The sequence below is a fragment of the Psammomys obesus genome, unplaced genomic scaffold (genome assembly GCF_907164565.1).
Source record: "Psammomys obesus unplaced genomic scaffold, mPsaObe1.curated_primary_1811, whole genome shotgun sequence".
Classification (NCBI taxonomy): domain Eukaryota; kingdom Metazoa; phylum Chordata; class Mammalia; order Rodentia; family Muridae; genus Psammomys; species Psammomys obesus.
In genome coordinates this window covers 3,044,255-3,064,551 of record NW_026590859.1, presented here as the reverse complement: position 1 = coordinate 3,064,551, position 20,297 = coordinate 3,044,255, and the positions used below count along the sequence as shown (strand labels likewise).

The 20,297-nt window shown below is 52.3% G+C and overlaps 1 protein-coding gene and 1 long non-coding RNA gene across 2 annotated transcripts; one reads left to right on the top strand and one right to left on the bottom strand.

The window, feature by feature from the left end:
* Positions 1-923: 923 nt before the first annotated feature.
* Positions 924-3,886, bottom strand: LOC129678447 (uncharacterized). Its single transcript, XR_008720377.1, has 3 exons — positions 3,704-3,886; positions 2,096-3,550; positions 924-1,172 (listed from the first exon to the last, which is right to left on the bottom strand). It is a non-coding gene; the product is annotated as an uncharacterized LOC129678447 (long non-coding RNA).
* A 373-nt stretch (positions 3,887-4,259) lies between these two features.
* Nek2 (NIMA related kinase 2) lies at positions 4,260-19,940 on the top strand. The gene is made up of 8 exons (XM_055609138.1): positions 4,260-4,375; positions 4,760-4,977; positions 5,226-5,466; positions 8,695-8,777; positions 9,410-9,536; positions 10,193-10,400; positions 15,618-15,743; positions 19,380-19,940. Exons 1-8 carry the CDS (start codon positions 4,280-4,282, stop codon positions 19,613-19,615), a joined length of 1,335 nt encoding a protein of 444 aa, XP_055465113.1. The 5' UTR covers positions 4,260-4,279; the 3' UTR covers positions 19,616-19,940.
* Positions 19,941-20,297: the final 357 nt, after the last annotated feature.

Below are 20,297 nucleotides of genomic sequence, written 5' to 3'. Positions count from 1 at the left end.
CCACCACACAGCTTCTCACACGTCACATCCGACCCAGGCTTTGTGAGGGCTGTCCCTTCCCGTATATGGCGTCACATCTCTCTGCAGCTGCTGGGCTGTATCACCGCACGGGCACACTCCTCTCCAGAACACACTTGCGGTCGGGCTCGCTGCTCACGGCTGCCCCTGGGCTCGGCAGAGGGCCTCCCTGTGTACGGCGCCACGCCCGGCTCACTGAGGGCAGGCCCCGTGCAGCCAACTGCCCACCCACCCACAGGCCCTGCACACCTCCATGCTTCCACCCCAGACCTCCTCGTTCCCGTGACTCCTCCCCAGGGCCACCTGCCGCACCGAGCACCAAGCTCGGCTGGGTGTCTGGGCAGAGCCACCACACACTGAGAGGAGGAAGCGGCCCAGCTGAATCTCACCCCCCTTTCTGGTCAGCGCTGCTGTCTCCCTGTCCTTCCTCCTGTGGCCCATAGCACTGTGCTAACAGTCACAAACCAAGAAGGTATGGCTGCTCTTCAGACTGCCCAGGTTCAGTTCCCAGCACCCACTCGGTGGCTCACAACTCTAGTCACAAAGGAACCAAGCAAACACTGTGCACACACACATGGACAAAACACCTATAACACATAAAACAAATCAACAAAGACACTGTTTCTTCCTTCATTTTTGAGACAGGATCTCTATGCAGCTCTGGCTGCTCTGGGACTATGTAGACCAGACTGGCCTCAAACCTTCAGGAACCCAACTACCTGTGCTGGGATTAAAGGTTCATGCCACCATACCAGCTGAACAAAACTGAAAAAGAGGAGGATGGAGGTGAGGAAGCTTCTCCAGACTCCACAGCTGCCTGCGGCAGGGCACAGGGCAGCTGTGGAGAGTTCCCACGTGAGCACAGAAGCACAAAGCATTTAAAGCTACGAGGGTCATTTGAGGTCTCCAGCTTAAAGCCTTTATTTTTGCAGAGCTCAGAGACGAGTCTCCAGGGCCACACAGCTCCTGATTCCCGGCCGCAGTCCCTGCTCACAGCCGCTCACAAGGCCTCCTCCCGAAACCTCTGCACACTTGTTAGCAGGCTCCTACAGTCTGGGCTGCTACAGAGGGACGCTGGGGCCTGGGTGATCCGAAATGCAGTCCTCACTGTTGCACAGCCAAGACGTCTGGTGCTGGCTGGTCATGCCGACGACCTGCCCTCCAGGATGATGCTAATGTGTACTCGGGTGCAGGAGGCCTTCACGCTCTAGACCACCCAGCCACAGGGCCCAGCCCAGCTCTCCCACAGGCCTCTGCGCCTTCACCCTGGGGCCGGGGTCAGCATGTGAATCTGGGGTGGGAAGACCCAGTACTCAGACTCTAGCTCCAGCGGACCTGCTGTCCTCTTCTAGTCTCCAAGGGCATGCATACACGCACACACACATGCACACACAATTTAAAAATATTTTAAAAAGCTATAGTATTATAAATAACACACACACACACACAAAACAGGTGTGTTGTTTATCTCTGTTTGTGTTAAACAAAAACCTTTTTCCTTGATTTGTATTCTGGTGTGCAAAGCTGAAACTGCCCCTGTTTAAAACACTGTGGGGCCCTAACCACACAAAGGGCCCCCAGCCAGGTTCTCCTCATCGTCTTCTTACAGCTGCCTGTCACTCTGCCCAGTCGGCATTCTGTCCTGCCCACAGCACCTGCCACTGTCGGCTTACCTGCCAGTGTCCCCTTCTGCAAGTTACTCAACTCGCACTGTGCTTTACAGTTACAATCCCTCTGCCCCTCCCATGCCCCGCCCCCTGGGTCGACCCCCTTTCTTTGATTTTGCTGCACACACATCTAACTATGCGCAAACACAAAAGCATATGAGTTCAGCCTGCCGGGTCTGTCTTCCTTGTTTGTGTGTACGGTTCCCAGGCTGACCACTCTGCCCTGGACAGCCGGCCCAGCGCTCATTTCCCAGCTAGGGTAACTCTCTCCCGGCCTGTAGCACTTTGTTTAGAGGGCGGAGAAAACTTCCCCTTCCGTGTGAACACACTCGGGCTTCGGGGTGGACTGTTCTTCCTCGTCCTAGGAGAGACTGACTCACAGCCCGGCACCTTAGTGCTCTGGCCCTCACCTGTGTCCAGTTGTGGCTTTCCTGTGTCGCGCTGCACTTGCTGTGAAGAGGAGCCTCTTTGATGGAGAGAAGTTACTAATAACGTTAGCAGAGTTAAACCTGCCCCAAGACCAGACCCACCCAGACAGGCTCCGGGGCGGCCTCGGAGTCCGCGCGTGTGCTCACTACGCAGCGGTGTGCCGCCCCCCAGTGGGCGTTCCGTGTCAGTGCTCCGAGGACAGCCTGGCGTGTCCTGGTCCTGGGAGCAGAGGCAGGCGCCGCCCAGCCTAGCGCAGGAGGAAGGAGAAAGCTGGGGCAACATCGGAAGCCGACCCGGGCCGGGGCCGGGGGCTGCGGGGGCTCTGTGTCCCCCGGGCCCCGCTCCCCCACCTCTCCCCGACGCCGGCGCGGAATGCGGGGTGCCTGCGGGGGAGCCGAGGTGAGGCTCCACCCGGGAGGGCACCGCTCCACGGGCGGGCGCCAGGCTGACCTGCACCACCCTAGTACTGTTGTCACTGCGGCCGAACGCACCTCTTCGTACTTCCAGGCCGAGCGGCCACAACACGTGCACACACGCACACCCCACCCTTCGCAAACACCACACACCACACAGGTAACACACATTACACACATGTATGCTTGTTCACACCACACATCACAACCACACTGTACACACATCACATGCGTGTACACACGACACACGTTACAAACAATACACACATCACAAACACCACACATAAACACTACACACACCACACACGTACCCCGTACACACCACACGCACACCGGGAACAGCACGTACAGCACAGGGGACACAAACAGCACACGCCGCGTAAATGGCCTCAGGCTCTTACTCCTTACGTAACCTCAGGGGTCTGAATTCACCCTGCTTCTGTGAGGCGAGCCAGTGTCCTTGAGTGTTAATTTAAGCGCTCTCCTGGCCGCAGTGCCAATCAGCTGCCACTAAACCAGGGCACGAGGCGCGCTCTTTATTTTTACCGTAAGGAGGCTTGGGTCCTCATTAGCGGGACAGCGGGCTCTCTCCGGCCTCGTCTGGTCAGCTATTTCAGGACGGTGGCCTGCTTACGCTCCGGATTATCGCTGTCCTCCGGCTGGCCTGCAGGAGCCGAGCCTGAGCCCCTTCCAGGGCGTGGGCTGCCTCAGCAGCTGGCTGGGCCCAGTCGGTGGCTGAGTGAGTGAGGGCAGCACCAACAGGCCAGTCAGGAACGCTCTTTCCTGACATACTTTCTGGCACACGTCTTAGAAGTAAAAGCTGATCCTAAGCGGATGAGCTGAACAAGGCTCTCGCTTTACTGTACAGAGACACAGGCTACGGTAGCTGTGCCCAGAACTGACATGTCAGCTCACGTTATTACCATGAATATCCATTTCTTAAAATGTTTTAGCCGGGCGCGGCGGCACATGCCTGTAATCCCAGCACGCTGGGAGGCAGAGGCAGGTGGATCACAGAAATACCTAAATAAACAAATAATGAAAAATAAAAATTAAAAAGTGTTTTCATCAGTTCTCTTTTGAGCGTAGCAAGTGATTTGAGCCAAGTTCCGTTTCTTCATAGGAAGAACAGGAACTCTGCCGGGCTCATTCCCCTCTTGCTGTCCTTGAACTTACTATGTAGAGCAGGCTGGCCTCGAACCCACAGAGATAGGCCTGCATGAGCCACCAGGCCCGGCTGGAACAGGGATTCTTGCGCTCCAGCTTTATATTGAGAAGAAGAAAGTGCTCAGCGCGTCCCCCAGCGTCCTCAACTCTCACCGGCTCAGCTTCAGGAGCTGTGTGCCGAGGGTCAAAGTGCAAAGGTCACAAGGCGAGCGCCGAGGGCTGGAGGTCAGCGAGCGCCGTTACCTTGGCGACGAGGGCGGAGGGGTGGCGTTACGGAGGCCCAACGGGCTCGGCGATCCGCAGCGGGCGCGGGTTCGCGGCGCGCGTGCTCCGTGCCTCAGCGGGGCGCCCGCAGCCTCGCCGACGCGGTCGCCTAGCGACACAGCCTTTCCCGAGAGGCTCAGCGGCGCTGTGTTTCCTCGGCCAATCGGGGCGCGGATGCGCCTTCGCTGTGGACCAATAGACGGCGAGGCTCGGCCCGCGGCGGTTGAGCGGCGCTGGGTGCGTCGGCTGCGGGCCGAGCCGCGGCTCCGGGCGGCGCGGGCAGCCGGTGGCGCGGCGGGGGTCCGGCGGGGTCCGCTCGCCATGCCGTCCCGGGTGGAGGACTACGAGGTGCTGCACGGCATCGGCACCGGCTCCTACGGCCGCTGCCAGAAGATTCGGAGGAAGAGCGACGGCAAGGTGAGGCTGGCCGGCGGGGAGGGCCGCGCCGCCTGAGCCCCGCCAGGGCCCGGCGGAGGCCGGCGCGGCGGGACCGTGGTCGCTCGGTCTCCCGGAGCGGAGGGACGAGCTCGTGCGCTCCGCTGACCTGCCCAGGGCTCCCGCCCAGGGAACGGTGCCTCCCACCCTTAGGGTGGGCCTCCCCGCTTGAGTTGACCCTCCCTGACTTGTCTTCCTGGGAGACGTCAGATCCTGTCAAGTTGACAGAATTAACCACCGTAGCTGACCCTGAGTCGCAGGATGTATGTTGGACCCGAGGCAGTGTTTTTCCTTTCCGAGTTTGGAAATTTCATTCTTTGCCTCCGCCGATAACAAACGCTCACACGTGGACATGCTGTCTTCCAGATACTGGTGTGGAAAGAGCTTGACTATGGCTCCATGACGGAGGTGGAGAAGCAGATGCTTGTGTCTGAAGTGAACCTGCTTCGGGAGCTGAAACACCCCAACATTGTCCGTTACTATGATCGGATTATCGACCGAACCAACACGACCCTGTACATCGTGATGGAATACTGTGAAGGAGGGGACCTGGCTAGCATCATTACAAAGGGGACCAAGGACAGGTCAGTGGTAGCTCCCCGTAAGCTGTATGGGTCTGGTTTTGTTGTTAGCACAGTCTGTTGGGAACAGGGAGGTAATAAGGTAGGTCGGATGTTCTTGTATTTGGTGACTGCACGCTGTGTTGGCAAGCCCTTAGCCAATCAATATCCACGTTTTATATCTAATGAGAACTTGCTTCCAGGTTTGTACACTTTGAAAGAGTAAGTGATTTGTCCTGGATTCAGGATCATAAACTGTGTGCTTGCTCCAGGCAATACTTAGAGGAAGAGTTTGTCCTTCGAGTGATGACACAGCTGACGCTGGCCCTGAAAGAGTGTCACAGAAGGAGCGATGGCGGCCACACGGTGCTCCATCGGGACCTGAAGCCGGCCAACGTCTTCCTGGATGGCAAGAACAACGTCAAGCTCGGGGACTTTGGGCTGGCTAGAATACTAAACCACGACACGAGCTTCGCAAAGACGTTTGTCGGCACCCCTTATTACATGTCTCCTGTGAGTATTTCAGGACGTAGCTTCTGTTGTTTTGCCTTGTGCAAAACAGGGTTTCTTTGTATAACAGCCCTGGCTGTCCTGGGCTTGCTTTGTAGACCAGGCTGGACTCACAGAGATCCTCCTGCTCACCATGACTGGCCCAGAATTTAACTTTTTAATATCTTAGGCAAATCATTCAGATGCAAGGAAACCGAGGCCTGGGTTGCTGATAAATCCATTAGCTTAGAATTCACAGTACAGTTTTACCGTTTTTATTTTTTGCTTTTTTCCCTTAGTTTTGGGGATTGATCCTAGGCCCTCAGGCATTTGAGGCAAGTACCTATACCACCGAGCTACAACCCAAATTCTTTTATACATAATATATATTTAAAAGTTTTATTGTTCATCTATTCGTAATGTGTGTGTCTTGTGAGTGTGCTGTGCGTGTGTGCTAGTGTGATGGTGGAGGCTGGAAGAGGCCTTGGACTCAGCCATCCCACACACTCACGCTGGAGTTTCAGGCAATTGTGAGCTACCTGACATGGATGCTGGGCATTGACCTCGGGTCCTCTGGAAGAGCACCAGGAGCTTGACACCTCTGACCTCTGTCTGCACCTCTCTCTAGCTGTAGATGTGTTTTCTTCAAAAGGACCTCCTAGCCATTCAGTTTCTCTGATTTCAACCAGAGCTTTAAAAAGAAAAAAGCTGAAGACTTATTTATGTGTGTGTGCGTTTTGTCTGCATGTGTCTGAGCGTAGCACGTGTGTGCCTCATGCCTACGGGGTCAGAGGGCAGCACTGGAGTCTTTGGAGCTGGAGTTGTGGTTGGGTGTGAGCTTTGTCGTGTGGGACTCTTGGCCGCCGAGAGTGCCCCACCTCCCAGGGTTTCACGGCGTAGTTCTGGCTGGCCTGGAGCTCGCAGAGCTCTGCCTCTGCTGGATTAAAGGCGTACACCGGCCGCCACACCCTGCTTCTGTGTTGCTCTGAAATGAGCATGGTGCCAGCTTCAGGGTCACGGAGCTGAAACTGTTTAAGGCAGCAGTGCTTCCCAAGGCGGCCGTCCTGAGCACTTTAAGCCAGACCCTCCCTCCCCTGGGAGTTTTTTGTTTTTTTTTTTAAATTCAGAGTCCTGGGCCCTAGGTGAAAGTGCAGGACCTGGAGGCCACTGGTCACATATGTGCAGAAAGCAGAGGAGAATGCACGCGGCCTTACTGCTGCGTGTGCTGCTTAGGACCCAAGCCCAGGGAGGAGCGCTGCTCTCACTTAGCAGTGAGGCTCTTCCTGGCTAAGTCTACACGTGATGACGGACGTGGGGATTTGTGTCTGGGTGATTTTAGATACTGTCGGATATTCACTGTCACAGTAAGCTTGTTCGGTGAGGCTCAGGCCTCCTCACGCAGGCCTCCTGTTCTTACAGTGTTAATTTTTGTGCATGTTCTGTTCTTGCTGCAGCTCTGCCTGCATTCAGAGTTTCCTCAATGTCCCCATCCCTAGGCACCCTCTGTGCACATCCTTGTATGGCTTATTCCTCATCTCTGATAATTGGGTTGTAGAAAAGTTACTGGGGCAAGGGCATGACAGTTTTTATCTGGCGTTAGATGTCAAGGTCAGGGCATGGGTTTAATCCCAGCCTGGTCTATGTGGTGAGATCCTGTCTCCAAAAACAAGAGCAAAACAAACAAGTACATAAAGAAAACATCAACCAACCTTGAGTCTATAATGGGCAGCTGTGTGAGTGTGTAACAAGCAGGAGCTTCGTTGGTACACAGAGATTCCCAGAGTTTTTAGATATATAATTACACTAATTATATATCTATTTTGGCTCTATTTTCAGAGCAGGGTGGCTTTCCCATGGTGTCGTGTTCCACACAGAAAACTTGATTACAAAGGGAAATCTCCCAGACGTTCACACCTGCACGGTCCCTTTGGGCCTCCTTTTCCCACCTGCCCTTGTGACTGGAATTGAGTTTCCCTGAGGCGTAAGCTGGGGAAGTGAAGTGAGGAGTGTTAGTTACTGCTGTGGTTTATAACAGTGGGCTGAGTGTGTAATACACACACACACACACACAGGTTTTTGTACATGTGCCTGCTGAGACGTGAGTTAGATGCATGTTTTACTTAACTCCATAACTCATTTGATTTAGAAAATGTGTGTGTTGCTCTTGGAGGCCAGAAGGGGCCCTGGCTTCCCCTGGAGTTACAGGAGGTTGTAACTGCCGGGCCCTCAGCCACTAAACCAGCTCTCCAGCCCCTGCTTTGATTTCTTTTGTTTGTTTTTATTTTTTATTTTATGTGCATTGGTGTTTTGCCTGAGTGTATGTCAGTGTGAGGGTGTCATAGTCCCTCTGTAACTGGAGTTACAGACGGTTGTGAGGCGCTGTGTGGGTGCAGGGAATTGAACCTGTGTCCTCTGGAAGAGCAGCCAGTATTTTTAACCATTGAGCCATCTCTCCAGCTCCTGTTTATTTGAGACAGTGTCTTAGGTAGCCCAGGCTGGCCATGAACTTGCTGTTTAATGGAGGGTGACTTGAACACCTGACCCCCTGGCTTCCCCCTTTCAGGTGCTGGATTACAGGTGTGTCTGATCTTTAGGATGGAGTCTCCAGCGGGTGCCTGCAACTGTTTGTAGTCTGAGCTAGGTGGAGGCCGCAGGTGCCTGAGCTCGGGACTCTGAGACCCCTGTCCTAGACAAAACAGTGAAGTGGTGTTGATCCCTGCTGAACATCAGAGAGATGTTCTCTCTCGCGCTCAGCTGTGAACTGTCCCTGTTGAGCACAGAACAAACATTTGTGGACGTGAGAAGAGTGAATGAATTGTGTGTGATAAAGTTGCCAGGACAAGAGCATTGCTCTTCCTGTTATAAACGTGAGGACAAAGCAGAAGATGCCATCTTCTACTGTAGTCTAAGCTACATTAGTCTTCTGATATGAAATTTTGAAAATTTTTGCTACAGATGAAAAAATTTAACTTTTTTATGTTGTTTTTTGAGACAGGGTTTCTCTGTGTAGCCCTGGCTGTCCCAGACTCACTGTAGACCAGGCTGGCCTCGAACTCACAGCAATCCTCCTGCCTCCTGAGGGCTGAGCGTACAGGCGTGTGCCACCATGCCCAGCTACACGTTTATTTTGTGCTTAGATCCAGCCCAGGGCTTGTGCGTGCTCAGCAAGAACTCTGCCAGCTGAGCTGCGTACCGGCCTCGGGTAGAAAGTGTGAGAGCGAGCTCTCAGTCCTGGCACTTTCTTCCCTCCAGGAGCAAATGAGCCGCTTGAGCTACAACGAGAAGTCGGACATCTGGTCACTGGGCTGCCTGCTGTACGAGCTGTGCGCACTAATGTGAGTGTAAAGAGCTAACCTGTGCTAACCTGAGTGTAGAGAGCCCTGCTCTATGAACTGTGTGCACTAACGTGAGTGTGTAGAGTTCAGGCCCTGTTAAAATTGAGTTAGAGACAAGTTGAAAACAAAGCACGCCAGCGCCTACACACTGAGACTGGGCCATGGGTCCATCCTGCTTATTCAAGGATCAGCGTTTCCAGGGAAACTGACACGTGGCTCCAGGCAGAGGTTACAGACAGGCTGACAGCGCAGGGCTGGGGAAGGTTGGGCTCTGGAGGACAGGGGAGGCTTCAAGCCCTGACCCTTTCCTCTGCTCCTGAGCTGTGCTCCAGGGATGGAGGGCAGACTCGCCATCACATGGAGACAGTGTGAGCATCCTTTCGGACCTGGGAGCAGGAGCCAGGGCGCTGCGGAACCCTAAGTTTAGGCAGGACCCTGACACTGCTGGCAGGCTGAGGGAGGTCACAGGACTGCGACCACAGAAGAGCGTCCCAGATGAGGACAGAATTCCAGGCGAAGCCCAGCCACTGGTTTATCCATGTTTTTGAGTTCAGTTAACATTTAAAACTTCCCTCTTGCCCCCTCTTACCTCCATTCTCTCTCTTTCCTCTTTTTTCTTTCTTAAATCCCAGGCCTCCCTTTACAGCCTTCAACCAGACAGAGTTAGCTGGGAAAATCAGAGAAGGGAGATTCAGGCGGATCCCGTACCGCTACTCGGATGGGTTGAATGACCTCATCACGCGGATGCTCAGCCTGAAGGTAACGGCTGCAAGGCCCTTGTGCACTTCTGGCTCTTGGGGAGCTGCGGAGTGCCTAGTCTGCACTGACGGGTAAATGCTGTGTTGGCAGGGGTGGAAGCACCTTAACACCTGTGTGCCTCACTTGCTGTTTTCCGTGCACCTGCCACACTAACCGATGTTTAGCTCGTGGAAGGGTTGATAGAAGGCCTGTCAGAAATGGGGCCTTCCTATTCTTCACCCCAAGGGGTTAGAGACCGGGGAAGGGGAAGGGAACAGAGTTGGGGTACCCGCGAAAGGGGTTCCTGGTGTAGACGAGGGAAGAGTGCAAGTGGGTGCTGTGGGGTTGGGGAGGGTACGGGGGAGTGATTAGGTTGATGGTCAGTGAGGGTGTCCTTAATGGGTTTTAGGGAGCTAGGTCCACGTCCCCAGGGCTGCCAAGTGTGTGCAGGTGTGCGGACAGGTGTAAGGAGCGGGCCGGAGCCCGCTCCTTAGAAGGAATGAGAAAGGGGAAGGGGGAGCTAAAACCTGCATCCTCTTGCAGAGCTGGGACCTTGTAACAGTCAGCTTGTCTTTCCAGATGTTTAACCACGTGTTTCTAGAAGCAGGAGCTGACTCTTGTCTCATTTACCCTCCTGACTTAAGATGCTTGACCTGCCCGCCACACTGTTTCTCCAGGATTACCACCGACCTTCAGTGGAGGAGATCCTGGAGAGCCCGCTGATAGCAGACTTGGTTGCAGAAGAGCAGAGGAGAAATGTGGAGAGGAGAGGCCGGCCCTGGAAGCTGCAGGACTCCAGCCCAGTGCTGAGTGAGCTCAGGCTGAAGGAAAAGCAGCTGCAGGATCGAGAGCGCGCCCTCAGAGCTCGGGAGGACAGCCTAGAGCGTGAGTGCCCGGGGCAGAGGGGACCCCAGCTGCAGTGGGAGGTGGCCAGGGTCTGAGCAGGAGAGCTGGTGTGTTCAGGCCCCGTGAGACCCATGTTTCTTTTTATTGGTGAGTACTGGGGATTGAACCCAGAGCTTTGCAAATACCAGTGAGCTCCATCTGTTGATGATTATTAATATTTATTATTGATTTATCTTTTAAACAGCAGTTATTCCTAAACCAGCTGTATATCCAAATCATCACACAGAGACTAGGATGTATTTAGTTAACCTAGAGCACAATGCTGGGCAACAATTACTCCATTCTAAACCTCCAAGCCTGCATAGCTTCCTCCCATTGAGACTTCCCACATTATACTTGCTTTTAGTCATATCTTAGGTCTGGTTCGTCTCCCCTCCTGGTTACAAGTCCTGGCCTGCTGATCGCTGCTCTCCTCCTTCCACTCGCTTCTTTTTCCTCCCCTCCGGACCAGGATGTCCCACTCATTCTCTCCATTGCACAGCACTGGCTGGTTGTTTTATTGGCAAAACAGAGAGCAAACTTGAGACAGGTGATGCTTAGAATAAGCCTCACAATACTTATCGAAATCAGAGAGTGGGGTCAAGAAGTCAGCACGTGAATGAACAAGGGTAATTGTGCACATTCCACAAGACATTATACCCACATACATCCCAGCCTTTTCTTTTCAGACGGGATCTGTCTGAGTTGCCCAGGCTGACCGTCCATCATTAGCCTTCTGTGTAGCTTGGTTACAGGCCTGTGTCACCAAGCCTGTCAGAACCACCTTAGATACCAGTGCTTCTCAACCTGTGGGTCATGACCCCTTTGGAGGTCAAACAACCTTTTTACAGGGGTTACCTAAGACCATCAAAGAACACATATTTCCCATGGTCTTAGGAACTCAGACTCAATTCTTCTGTCTGTCTCCAGGCGGGTCTGCCCACAAACAGGCCCATGTACCATGCCACCAGGCATGATGGCATGATTGTGCCAACCCCATCACGTACTTAGAACGGAATGTGTAACAGTGTGGGCGCCATCATGTATTTATGGGAATAGTTGTGTAAGGAGAGCACCTGCTTTGTTGGAAGCAGCAGTATTGGAGGTGATCCTGCATGAGTTGTAACTACTGGGTAAATGTGAAATCAACCCCTGTAAAAAGATATCTGTGCCATGGGACCTGAGTCTGGAGGCTGGTCAGGCTTTATAATCAGCTGGTGTGAACATGGACCCCGGTGACAGCGACAGGGATGGAAGAAATCAGAGTGGCAAATCATAGGGAGCTTTTTAAATTAATAATTCACTTTACATCTCAGCTGTAGGCCCTTCTCTCCTCCTGGTCCCCCTCTTCCCCTCTCCCATCTCTTGTTCCTTAGAAAAGGGGAGCCCCCCTCTACCAAGCCACCCCAGGTAATCAAGTGGCATCAGAATTGACCTCATCCTCTTCCCCTGTGGCCTGGTGAGGCAGCCCCACCAGAGGGAAGTGGTCAAAAAGCAGGCCACAGAGTCCACTTCAGAGTCAGCCCCATTACCCTTACTAGGGCACCCACATGAAGCCCGAGCTGTCCATTGGCCATATCTGTGTAGGAGCCCAGGTCCAGTCCATGTATGGTCCTTGGTTGATGCTTCAGTCTCTGCAAGCCCCTCTAAGCCCTGGTTAGTTGGCTGTGTGGTCTTGTGGAGCTCCTGGCACCTCCAGGCCCTTCTGTCCTTGCCTTCATTCTTCCACAAGGCTCCCTGCGCTCTGCCCAATGTTTGGCTGTGAGTCTCAGCATCTGGTTTGATTCACATCTGGGTGGAGCCTCTTAGGACAGCCACGCTAGTCGCCTGTCTGTGCACACGGCAGAGTATCGTTAACAGTGTCAAGGTTGGCTCTTTGCTGTGGGGTGGGTCTCCGGTTGAGCTAGCATTGGTTGGACATTCCCTCAATCTCTGCTCTACCTTTTGGGCTGAAGTTTTTGTGGGTGGGTTGGTGTTCCCCTCCCTCCACTAAGAGTCCTGTCTTTTTAGTAGATGTCCTCTTCAGTCTCCATGACACCTGCTGCCAGGAGTGTCAGGTAGAGCCACCCCATGTCAGTTGTAGGAAACGGTAATGAACTGTATTGACTGAACTATTCCATGTATCAAATTTTATTTTGTTTTTTTTTGGGGGGGGGGGAGGGGTTAAGTTTTTTGTTTGTTTTTGTTTTGTCAAGACAGGGTTTCTCTGTGTAGCCTTGGCTGTCCTGACTCTCTCTGTAGACCAGGCTGGCCTTGAACTCACAGAGATCAACCTGCCTCTGCCTCCCTGAGTACAGGGGTTACAGGCATGTGCCACAACAACTGGCTGCATGTATCTTTAGTAATTTTATTTTCATTGAATTCATTGAATTCATTGAATTCACGTGACAACGGTCGTGTGAGGTGGAATGTTGAGAAAACGTAGTGAGGATTCTCTGCGGTCTCCCCTCAGTGATTACAGCAGGAGGAAAAAGCGCAGCTGTTATTTGGGGGGTGAAGTTCTAGCAGCCGAAACCACAAAGCCAAACAACTAAAACTATTTTGATAGCAAGCATCCAAGCATTGCTGGCAAGGACACCAACTGTTTTAGAAACAAAGCTGATGGACTCAAGAAGGCCAGACCTGACAGCCTGCCAGAGACACACCTGCCAGAGCCACTGCGGGGGGGGGGGGGGGGGGGGGGGGGGGGGGGGAGGGAAACAGAACAGGGTATTATGAGGAGAGGAGAGGGGGTGAAAACTGCCTGGGGCCATGGTGCGATCCTGGCCCCTTCTGGGTCCGTGGTCCTGAAATAGCGGGGTCTGCGTTGACGTCCACAGCCCATGTTACCTCCAAAAGCTAAGTGTATATCTGCGGCGTGACCCTGCCTCCTGGGGCCATATTGATCTAGTGCCTCACAGAGCTGGCCCCGCCTCTCATTGGGGCAGTGCCAGCAGCTGGCCCTGGTGCTGCTGGTGAAGGAGAGCTGGCTGTCAGAACAAGTCAGCTACCACCCAGGCCCAGAGCCAGGGCTTTGAGCTGGCCCACCCCAACATCTACCCCATCTCTGAAGTGCTGGAGCAAATGAAGGGGCTGGTCCTGCAGGACCAAAGCTGTAGGGTCTTCATGGCCCAGGGCAACAACAGGGGTTCCCGGAGGCATGCCAGTGAGGGTGCAGTGTTGACAGTGGACCAGAAACCAGAGGCCGGGAACCAGACCAGCGACTCACTGCAATGAACATTTGCAAGTACCTTAGCTGTTTGGGCAAAAGGCTGTACTGTGTGGCACACAGTGACACGCTACAGCTTCGGTGGAGAGATGTTTTGTTTTGGGCAGGACGTTGCAGTGTGGGAGGGCGGATGTTGTGAGATTAGGGTACATAATGTGAAAGTCACAAAGAATCCGTAAAAAGAAGAAGAAAGCAAGGCAGACTTAACGGTGGCTGCAAGTATCAAACAAAACGCGGCAGCTGTTGAAGCTTCATGTTTGGTGACACTCGGAACCACTGAAGCTGTGACAGCTCACACCGTTGCTGAGGATTTACTGTTGCCAGTGGCCAAAGGCGTTTTCATGTTATGATCTGGACAGCTTTGTTATGCAGGTGCAAGCTCCTTATCTGTTGACACTGCTGAAGAGTGATGCCTGTCTGCTGAGAGCTTTGATCAGCTAATCCAGGAAATGAAATCTCCACTTCTAATATTTAGTGTCGGCCTGACGGATCTACAGTCGTTGCTAACTGTTTCTGGTTACATGAAGTATATTCACATGGTGACTGGAAAGATGAGTTTCTTTTCTGCAAACCTCTTGAAACCACAACTAACAAATACCATCTATTTGACGCAGTTGACTCATTTCTGAAAAAACAAAGGTTGGTGGTGTCTGTACAGACAATGCTCCAGGTACGATGGGATGTCCACCTGGAGTTTAGTATCGGGGGCTGAATTAGCGAAAGCCGTCAGAACTCGCTGGATCATCCAGGAGCAAGCATTAGCAATGAGGACACTGCCCCAAGAGTTCTAAGAGGAAATGAAAAGCATCACAGCACCTGTCAATTCTGGAAAGGCGAGCTCTGCTATTTCATGCTGAAGATGGTTGTCAAGAGGAAAAGTTTTCAAATGAGGGTCTGAGTTTCGTGATGAACTCAGAATGATCTTAATCAGAAAGCAAGACTGCAGCTCTTAAGCACTTCTCAGTGACTTGCTGACACGTTTGCCATCTTGAATGAGTTAAATTATCACGGCAGGGACCAAATATAACATGCCTCGACTTGCCTGAAAAGGTCTGATCATTCCAAATGAAACTTCAGCTTTGGTAACAACAACAGCAAAATTGGATGAAAAGAAAATTTGCATGTTGCCTACCTTCTCTTTCGACTTTGAGGAACATGATATTGACCCAGGCAAAAGGATTAGGATGAAGGTTCCTGTGAAAGATGGTTGCAGACAACAGATTTCATCCAGTTCTCCAGGTCTACCTGCTGCCCCGTGTGCACACTTGTGAGACACTTGCATCAGAGCTGAGTGTGTTCCTGAGAGCACAGAGGGCTTTGCTGAACCTCCTGACAGCGCTGCCAGGTCAGAATTCTGGATCAGGCGCTTCTGCCGGAGGCTGTGCTGTGCCTTTCTCCATTTCCAGCGTATCTCTGAAACGGTTGCTAGCGTGTTGGTTTTCAAGTCTACACACAGATGTAGACTTGCAGGTGGTCTTTGTGGTGGCCTTGCAAAGACTGCCCTGAGAATTTCTCATCTGGTGAGAAAGAAGCCGTCTCGATGTTCGCATTGACCTTGGCTTTTACACATACTATGGTAAAATATAGCGATTTAATTTACTATTATATTAAGACTGTTAGCCATGCTACACCATGCTTCAATCAAAATTTCATTTATTTGTAATTAGTGAATTCACAGTGAGTAATTACATACTGTTTTGTGATTAATCACTATTCTTTCATTATGTTCAATTTGTAACAATGAAAATATATCCTGTGTATCAGATATTTCCATTAATGATTCATTAGAAAATTACAGTTATGAAGTAACAACAAAACTAACTTTATGGTTTATGGTCACAGCAACATGCGGAACCGTATGAAAGAGTTGCAGCATTACAGGAGCCTTCCCTGAGCTCAGCCTGCAAGGGCGGTGATGAGAGGGAAAGTGAGGTGCCGGACGGACCTGGCTGGCGTCACAGCCAGGGCTCCTCAGTCATTGCTTTTCCTCTTTCCGTCCCTTTTTAAAGAGAAGGAACGTGAGCTTTGCCTTCGAGAGAGGCTCGCAGAGGACAAGCTGGCCAGAGCCGAGAGCCTGCTGAGGAACTACAGCTTGCTGAAGGAGCAGCGGTTCCTGTGTCCGGCTGCTGGCCCAGGTATGTCCATCAGCTCCTCACACCCTATGCCTCACGTGAAAGTGTGCGCGCCAGTATGGCCCCTAGGTTTGTAGGGCTTTGATTTTACAGATCTCAAGGAGACTCTACCGAGGGCACGTAAGTGGTGGAAATGAGATTCTGCTGGGTGGTGGCTGATTTTTCTGGGTGAGGACCTGAGACAGGTCATAGCTTAAGCCCCACCCACCTTATCAAATGGCATGCTTCATGCTCAGATATTTAATTTTTGAAAGGGAAATATTTTCATGATTATATATTTCAAGTTTTTCTAAGGTATTACATTCTTTGGTTATGTCACAAAAACTATTTCTCTACATTTTCAAGCAGAAAATGATGTTCTTTTAAAACTGCCACATCTCAGTCATAATAGAAAGTGTGGCTTAACAGGTATGGGGCTATAAGTCTTTGATCCCAGCACTTGAAAGACTGAGACAGGAGAATTGCTGTGAGTTTGAGACCAGCCTGTGTGTAGAGAGAGCATTTCTATGTAGTGAATTCAAGCCAGTCCAAATGAAAGGGGTGGGGTTGACTGGAGAGATGGCTCCTTTGTAGGTTTTCAGATGCTACTCTATTTGGGGCTTCCTAAAAGCCTATACCTCCCTTCCAACCTTCTTTTTTCCCCGACCTGGGGTTTGGAGGAGTTGGGAGGGAAAGGGGCTGTAGACCTCTTTACTTCTTCTGGCTGGCTAGGGTCATAGGATTCTTTTTGGGGCAATACCAATCTCAGTTGTCAGGAAATCCACAAGTCTGGCAAGCCAGCAAGCAGCCCCTTCAAAGTCTTCAGAATTCGACTAACTCCAGCTGGCAAAGACCACCCCTCTGTGTGAGGCAGTTATCAGCTGTGAACAAACCAAAATCCCACACTTGGGATTAAAATAAGACCATGTTCACATAACATAACTGGGTTTTAAGGAAACCAAAGCCTCCACTACACGCAGTGGTTAGAGCCCTTGCTGCTTGTCCCAGTCGCTGCTCTCTGGCTCTGAAGACACGCTGACTGAGGCAAGGCTTCTGAGGAAAGCCTTTAACTGGGAGCCTACTACACTTAGGCTCAGTCTGTCATCGTGGTGGAGGGCAGGGCAGCAGGTGTGTCATCGTGAGGCAACTTAGAACTTCCATCTTCATCTGGGGCTGGCTTCAAAGCCCACTCCCAGTGACAGCTGGATTTCTTCCAACAAGGCCACACCTCCAGTTCTCTTCAAATAGTGCCATTCCTGATGTGTAAGCATTCATATGATCCTGTGAGGGCCACAGTTCAAACCACCACATTCTTCCTGAGGCTTGAGTTAGTTCCTAGCACCTATGTCCAGCCCACCTGCCTGGAATCCCGGCTCCAAGGACCTGAAATCCTTTTCTGGCCTCCTCGGACAATGCATAGATGCCCATAACCCTTCCCCTTCCCCACCCCCACATGAACACACATAAACACACATAATTTACAAAATAAATTTAACAAAAAGCCCAGATATGATTGGGCTTCCAAGATAGCTCTGTGGGTGAGGTGCTTGCCAACAAGCCTGACAAGGCTGATTTAATCACTAGGACCCACATGGCGGGAAGAGAGAGCCAGCTCCCAAAGCTTGTCCTCCGATTTTGCACACCTGTAATCCCAGCGCTCAGAAGGCACAGGCAAGCATATCACTTGAGTTAGAGACCAGCCAAGTTCCAGGCTCGCCATAGCTACAGGGTGAAACTGTGTCAAAAACAAAACAAAAAGATAGGCGGGCCACAGAGTGAACATCACTTTGGGGTCTTTCTTAAAACCTTTTGAGTTCTTTTTTTTTGTTTTGTTTTGTAGGCACAGGGTCTTTCTGTATAGAAGTGGCTAGTAGACTTAGAACATGCCATGGAGACTAGGCTGGCCTCTAACTCACAGATACCCGCCTGTCCGCAAGCCGGAATGAAAAGTGTGCACCACTGCTGGGTGCGGTGGCGCACGTCTGCAATCCCAGCACCCGAGAGGCAGAGGCAGGTGGATCTCTTGAGTTTGAGGCCAGCCTGGTCTATAAAGTGAGTCCAGGGCAGCCTGGGCTCTGTTACAGAGAGAAACCCTGTCTCGTAAAAAAGAGAAAACAAAAGTGTGTACCACCACACCTGACATAATTGCAGGCTGCTGCTCATAAAGACAGAAGAGAGTTAAATCATGATTACGCCGGTAGACGAGAAAACACCACGTGTGTGTGCTTTACATCGAAGAGTGATGGAAGATGCTGTTGGGCGTGGCTCGCTAAGGGTGTGCTAACATCTCACGCTGTTTTTGAGCAGAGGTTAGGAGCAGCCAGGCGAGGTGCTGTGGAAGGACGCTTGTGTGAGCCACATGAGTAAAGCAGCCCAGAGCTCACTGCAGCTCAGACTTGAGTCCTGAGCGATGCACCACTGTGTCAGAGCCACAGCGAGCTGCAGAGCGGAGGGGAGCAGGTGCCAGCCAGGCCAGGACATTGGAGAGATGGAGATGCCCTGCACAGTGGGCTGTGCCATTACAGTTAGTCTCTTTGGTTAGCGAAGTAGTCCTGCTGTTGGCCGGGTGTTAGAAAGGTGCGGCGTTTGTAGTGCGGGAGACAGCTATGCCTCAGTGGTGCTGAGGGCGGCTGCCGTGTCATGCGCTGTGCGGCACAGCAGTGATGGAGGAGGAAGCCAGCCTCCTGCCTCTTCCTCTGGGGGCCTCTCACCTTCCTCACCTCCCCCCACAAGCACCACACAGGCCTGTTCATGGCCTGTCACTAGAGAAGCCTTTGTTTGCCCACGGTGGCCCACCATGTAAACTCAGTAGGTGGTTAAGTGTGTGTCCTTTAGACGCACACACCGGGACACTAAGAAGGTTCTGGACATCCAGCCTAGTGCGCCAGCAGTAAGCGTGGTCACCAGCGTGTATGGGGCAGCTCTCCCGCGCTGCAGCTCATCTGCTCACTCCGCCGTCTCTCAGGGTGGCTTTGTCACGCTTTGCTTCGGCTGTTTGAGCAGGTGGGCGTTCTCTCTAAGAGCCTCTGCCCTCTCCGGGAGGTGATGGGTCCTGTCACAGGGACAGAGAGGAGTAAATTCTGATTTCCCACAACCCCCTGCTCTGAATAAAGAGCTGGTTGTTAGGAACTCGAAGCATCTGTTCCTTGGTTTATACTTTGGGGCATGGTATCAACTCATAGCTGTGTGTCCTATAAACCTGGCTATGAAGGAGGCTGAGGCAGGAGCATCAGGAGGTCAAGGACAGCTGAGGCTGCACAGTGAGATCACAGATCGAAGAAACAAACAGTAACAACAAAATAAATAGAAATAAAAACTGGAGCCGGAGAGATGACTGGTGATTAAGAGCATGTTCTCGTAGGGACCGGAGTTCAATTCCCAGCACCCACCTCAGCTGGCTCACACCACCTGTAACCCAGCTGCAGGGGTCCAGTGCTCTCTTCTGGACTTGAATTCACACATAGATCCACACAGGGATATACATGTGTGTGGGTGTGGGTGTGCACGCAATTTAAAAATAATAAAGCTAAACATTTAAAAGAAAAGGCCTGGTGGATTCCTGCCACCCCACAATCTTGACCGTTGTCCAGGGAACAGCACTCGGGTGTCAGCTCACAGGTCAGTACTCTCTGCTAACTCAGACCCTTTTCTTTTTCTAAGAACCTGGTCTTCCATCCTCAGTGATGAAGAAAAAGGTGCATTTCCATGGGGAGAGCAAAGAGAATGCCACACGAAGCGAGAGCTCCGAGAGCCAGCGTTCCGAGAGCCAGCTCGCCAAGTCCAAGTGCAAGGACCTGAAGAAGAGGCTCCATGCTGCCCAGCTGCGGGCTCAGGCCCTGTCAGATATTGAAAAGAACTACCAGCTGAAGAGCAGGCAGATCCTGGGCATGCGCTAGGCCTGCGGGAGTGGAGCTGGGCAAGTACTGGACACTGGGACTCGGCTGCCACAGTCTCTGTCTGCTTCTCTGAGCTGCACCTCTGTGCGATGAGCAGGACACTGGGCTGTTTGTGGACTTTCAGCAGCAGGCCTACAAGAACATGCCCCTCACCTGATGGCCCTGTCCAGAAAGCAGTTTCCAGTGTGGCCTCACTGGCGTGACCTCACTTTAACAGGGCCGTACAGAGGCACAGTGAGAGCTTTGTTTCTGGGCTCACCCCGGCCACTGGCTGATGAGAAGCTGTCACTAGCATCCAGTCCCAAGATGCCCGTAGTGCTAGTTAAACCAGGGGGGGGGGGGGGGGGGGGAGGCTTTTGCTTAGGGAACTCCTGCTGGGACACCACCAGGGACTGCAGAGCAGCCTTTTGTGAGCACAGCGCAGAAATTGAGAAGAAATGCAAGGATGAGGCTGGCTGATCAGGAGACAAATGTCTTTAGAATTGTCCCTCAGCCCCTGGGGACAGGAGACCGCTCTTGAGCCCCGAGAGCTGCTCACTCTCCCAGTTTGTGTATGGCCTTGAGTAGTCACTGCACTGCAGGTCTGTGACCCTCTGTCGGCATCTGACTTCTGGGACACTGATGAGATTAGTGAGGTCTTGTCTGTGCCCTCAAGTATGAGCTGAGCGGTCTGAAATGCCAC

Bases quoted from the DNA above. Each gene is read 5' to 3' on its own strand.
- Nek2 (XM_055609138.1), top strand. From the start codon at position 4,280: ATGCCGTCCCGGGTGGAGGACTACGAGGTGCTGCACGGCATCGGCACC. The intron at 4,376-4,759 runs GTGAGGCTGGCC...GCTGTCTTCCAG, and splicing joins GGAGGAAGAGCGACGGCAAG to ATACTGGTGTGGAAAGAGCT. The intron at 4,978-5,225 runs GTCAGTGGTAGC...TGCTTGCTCCAG, and splicing joins ACAAAGGGGACCAAGGACAG to GCAATACTTAGAGGAAGAGT.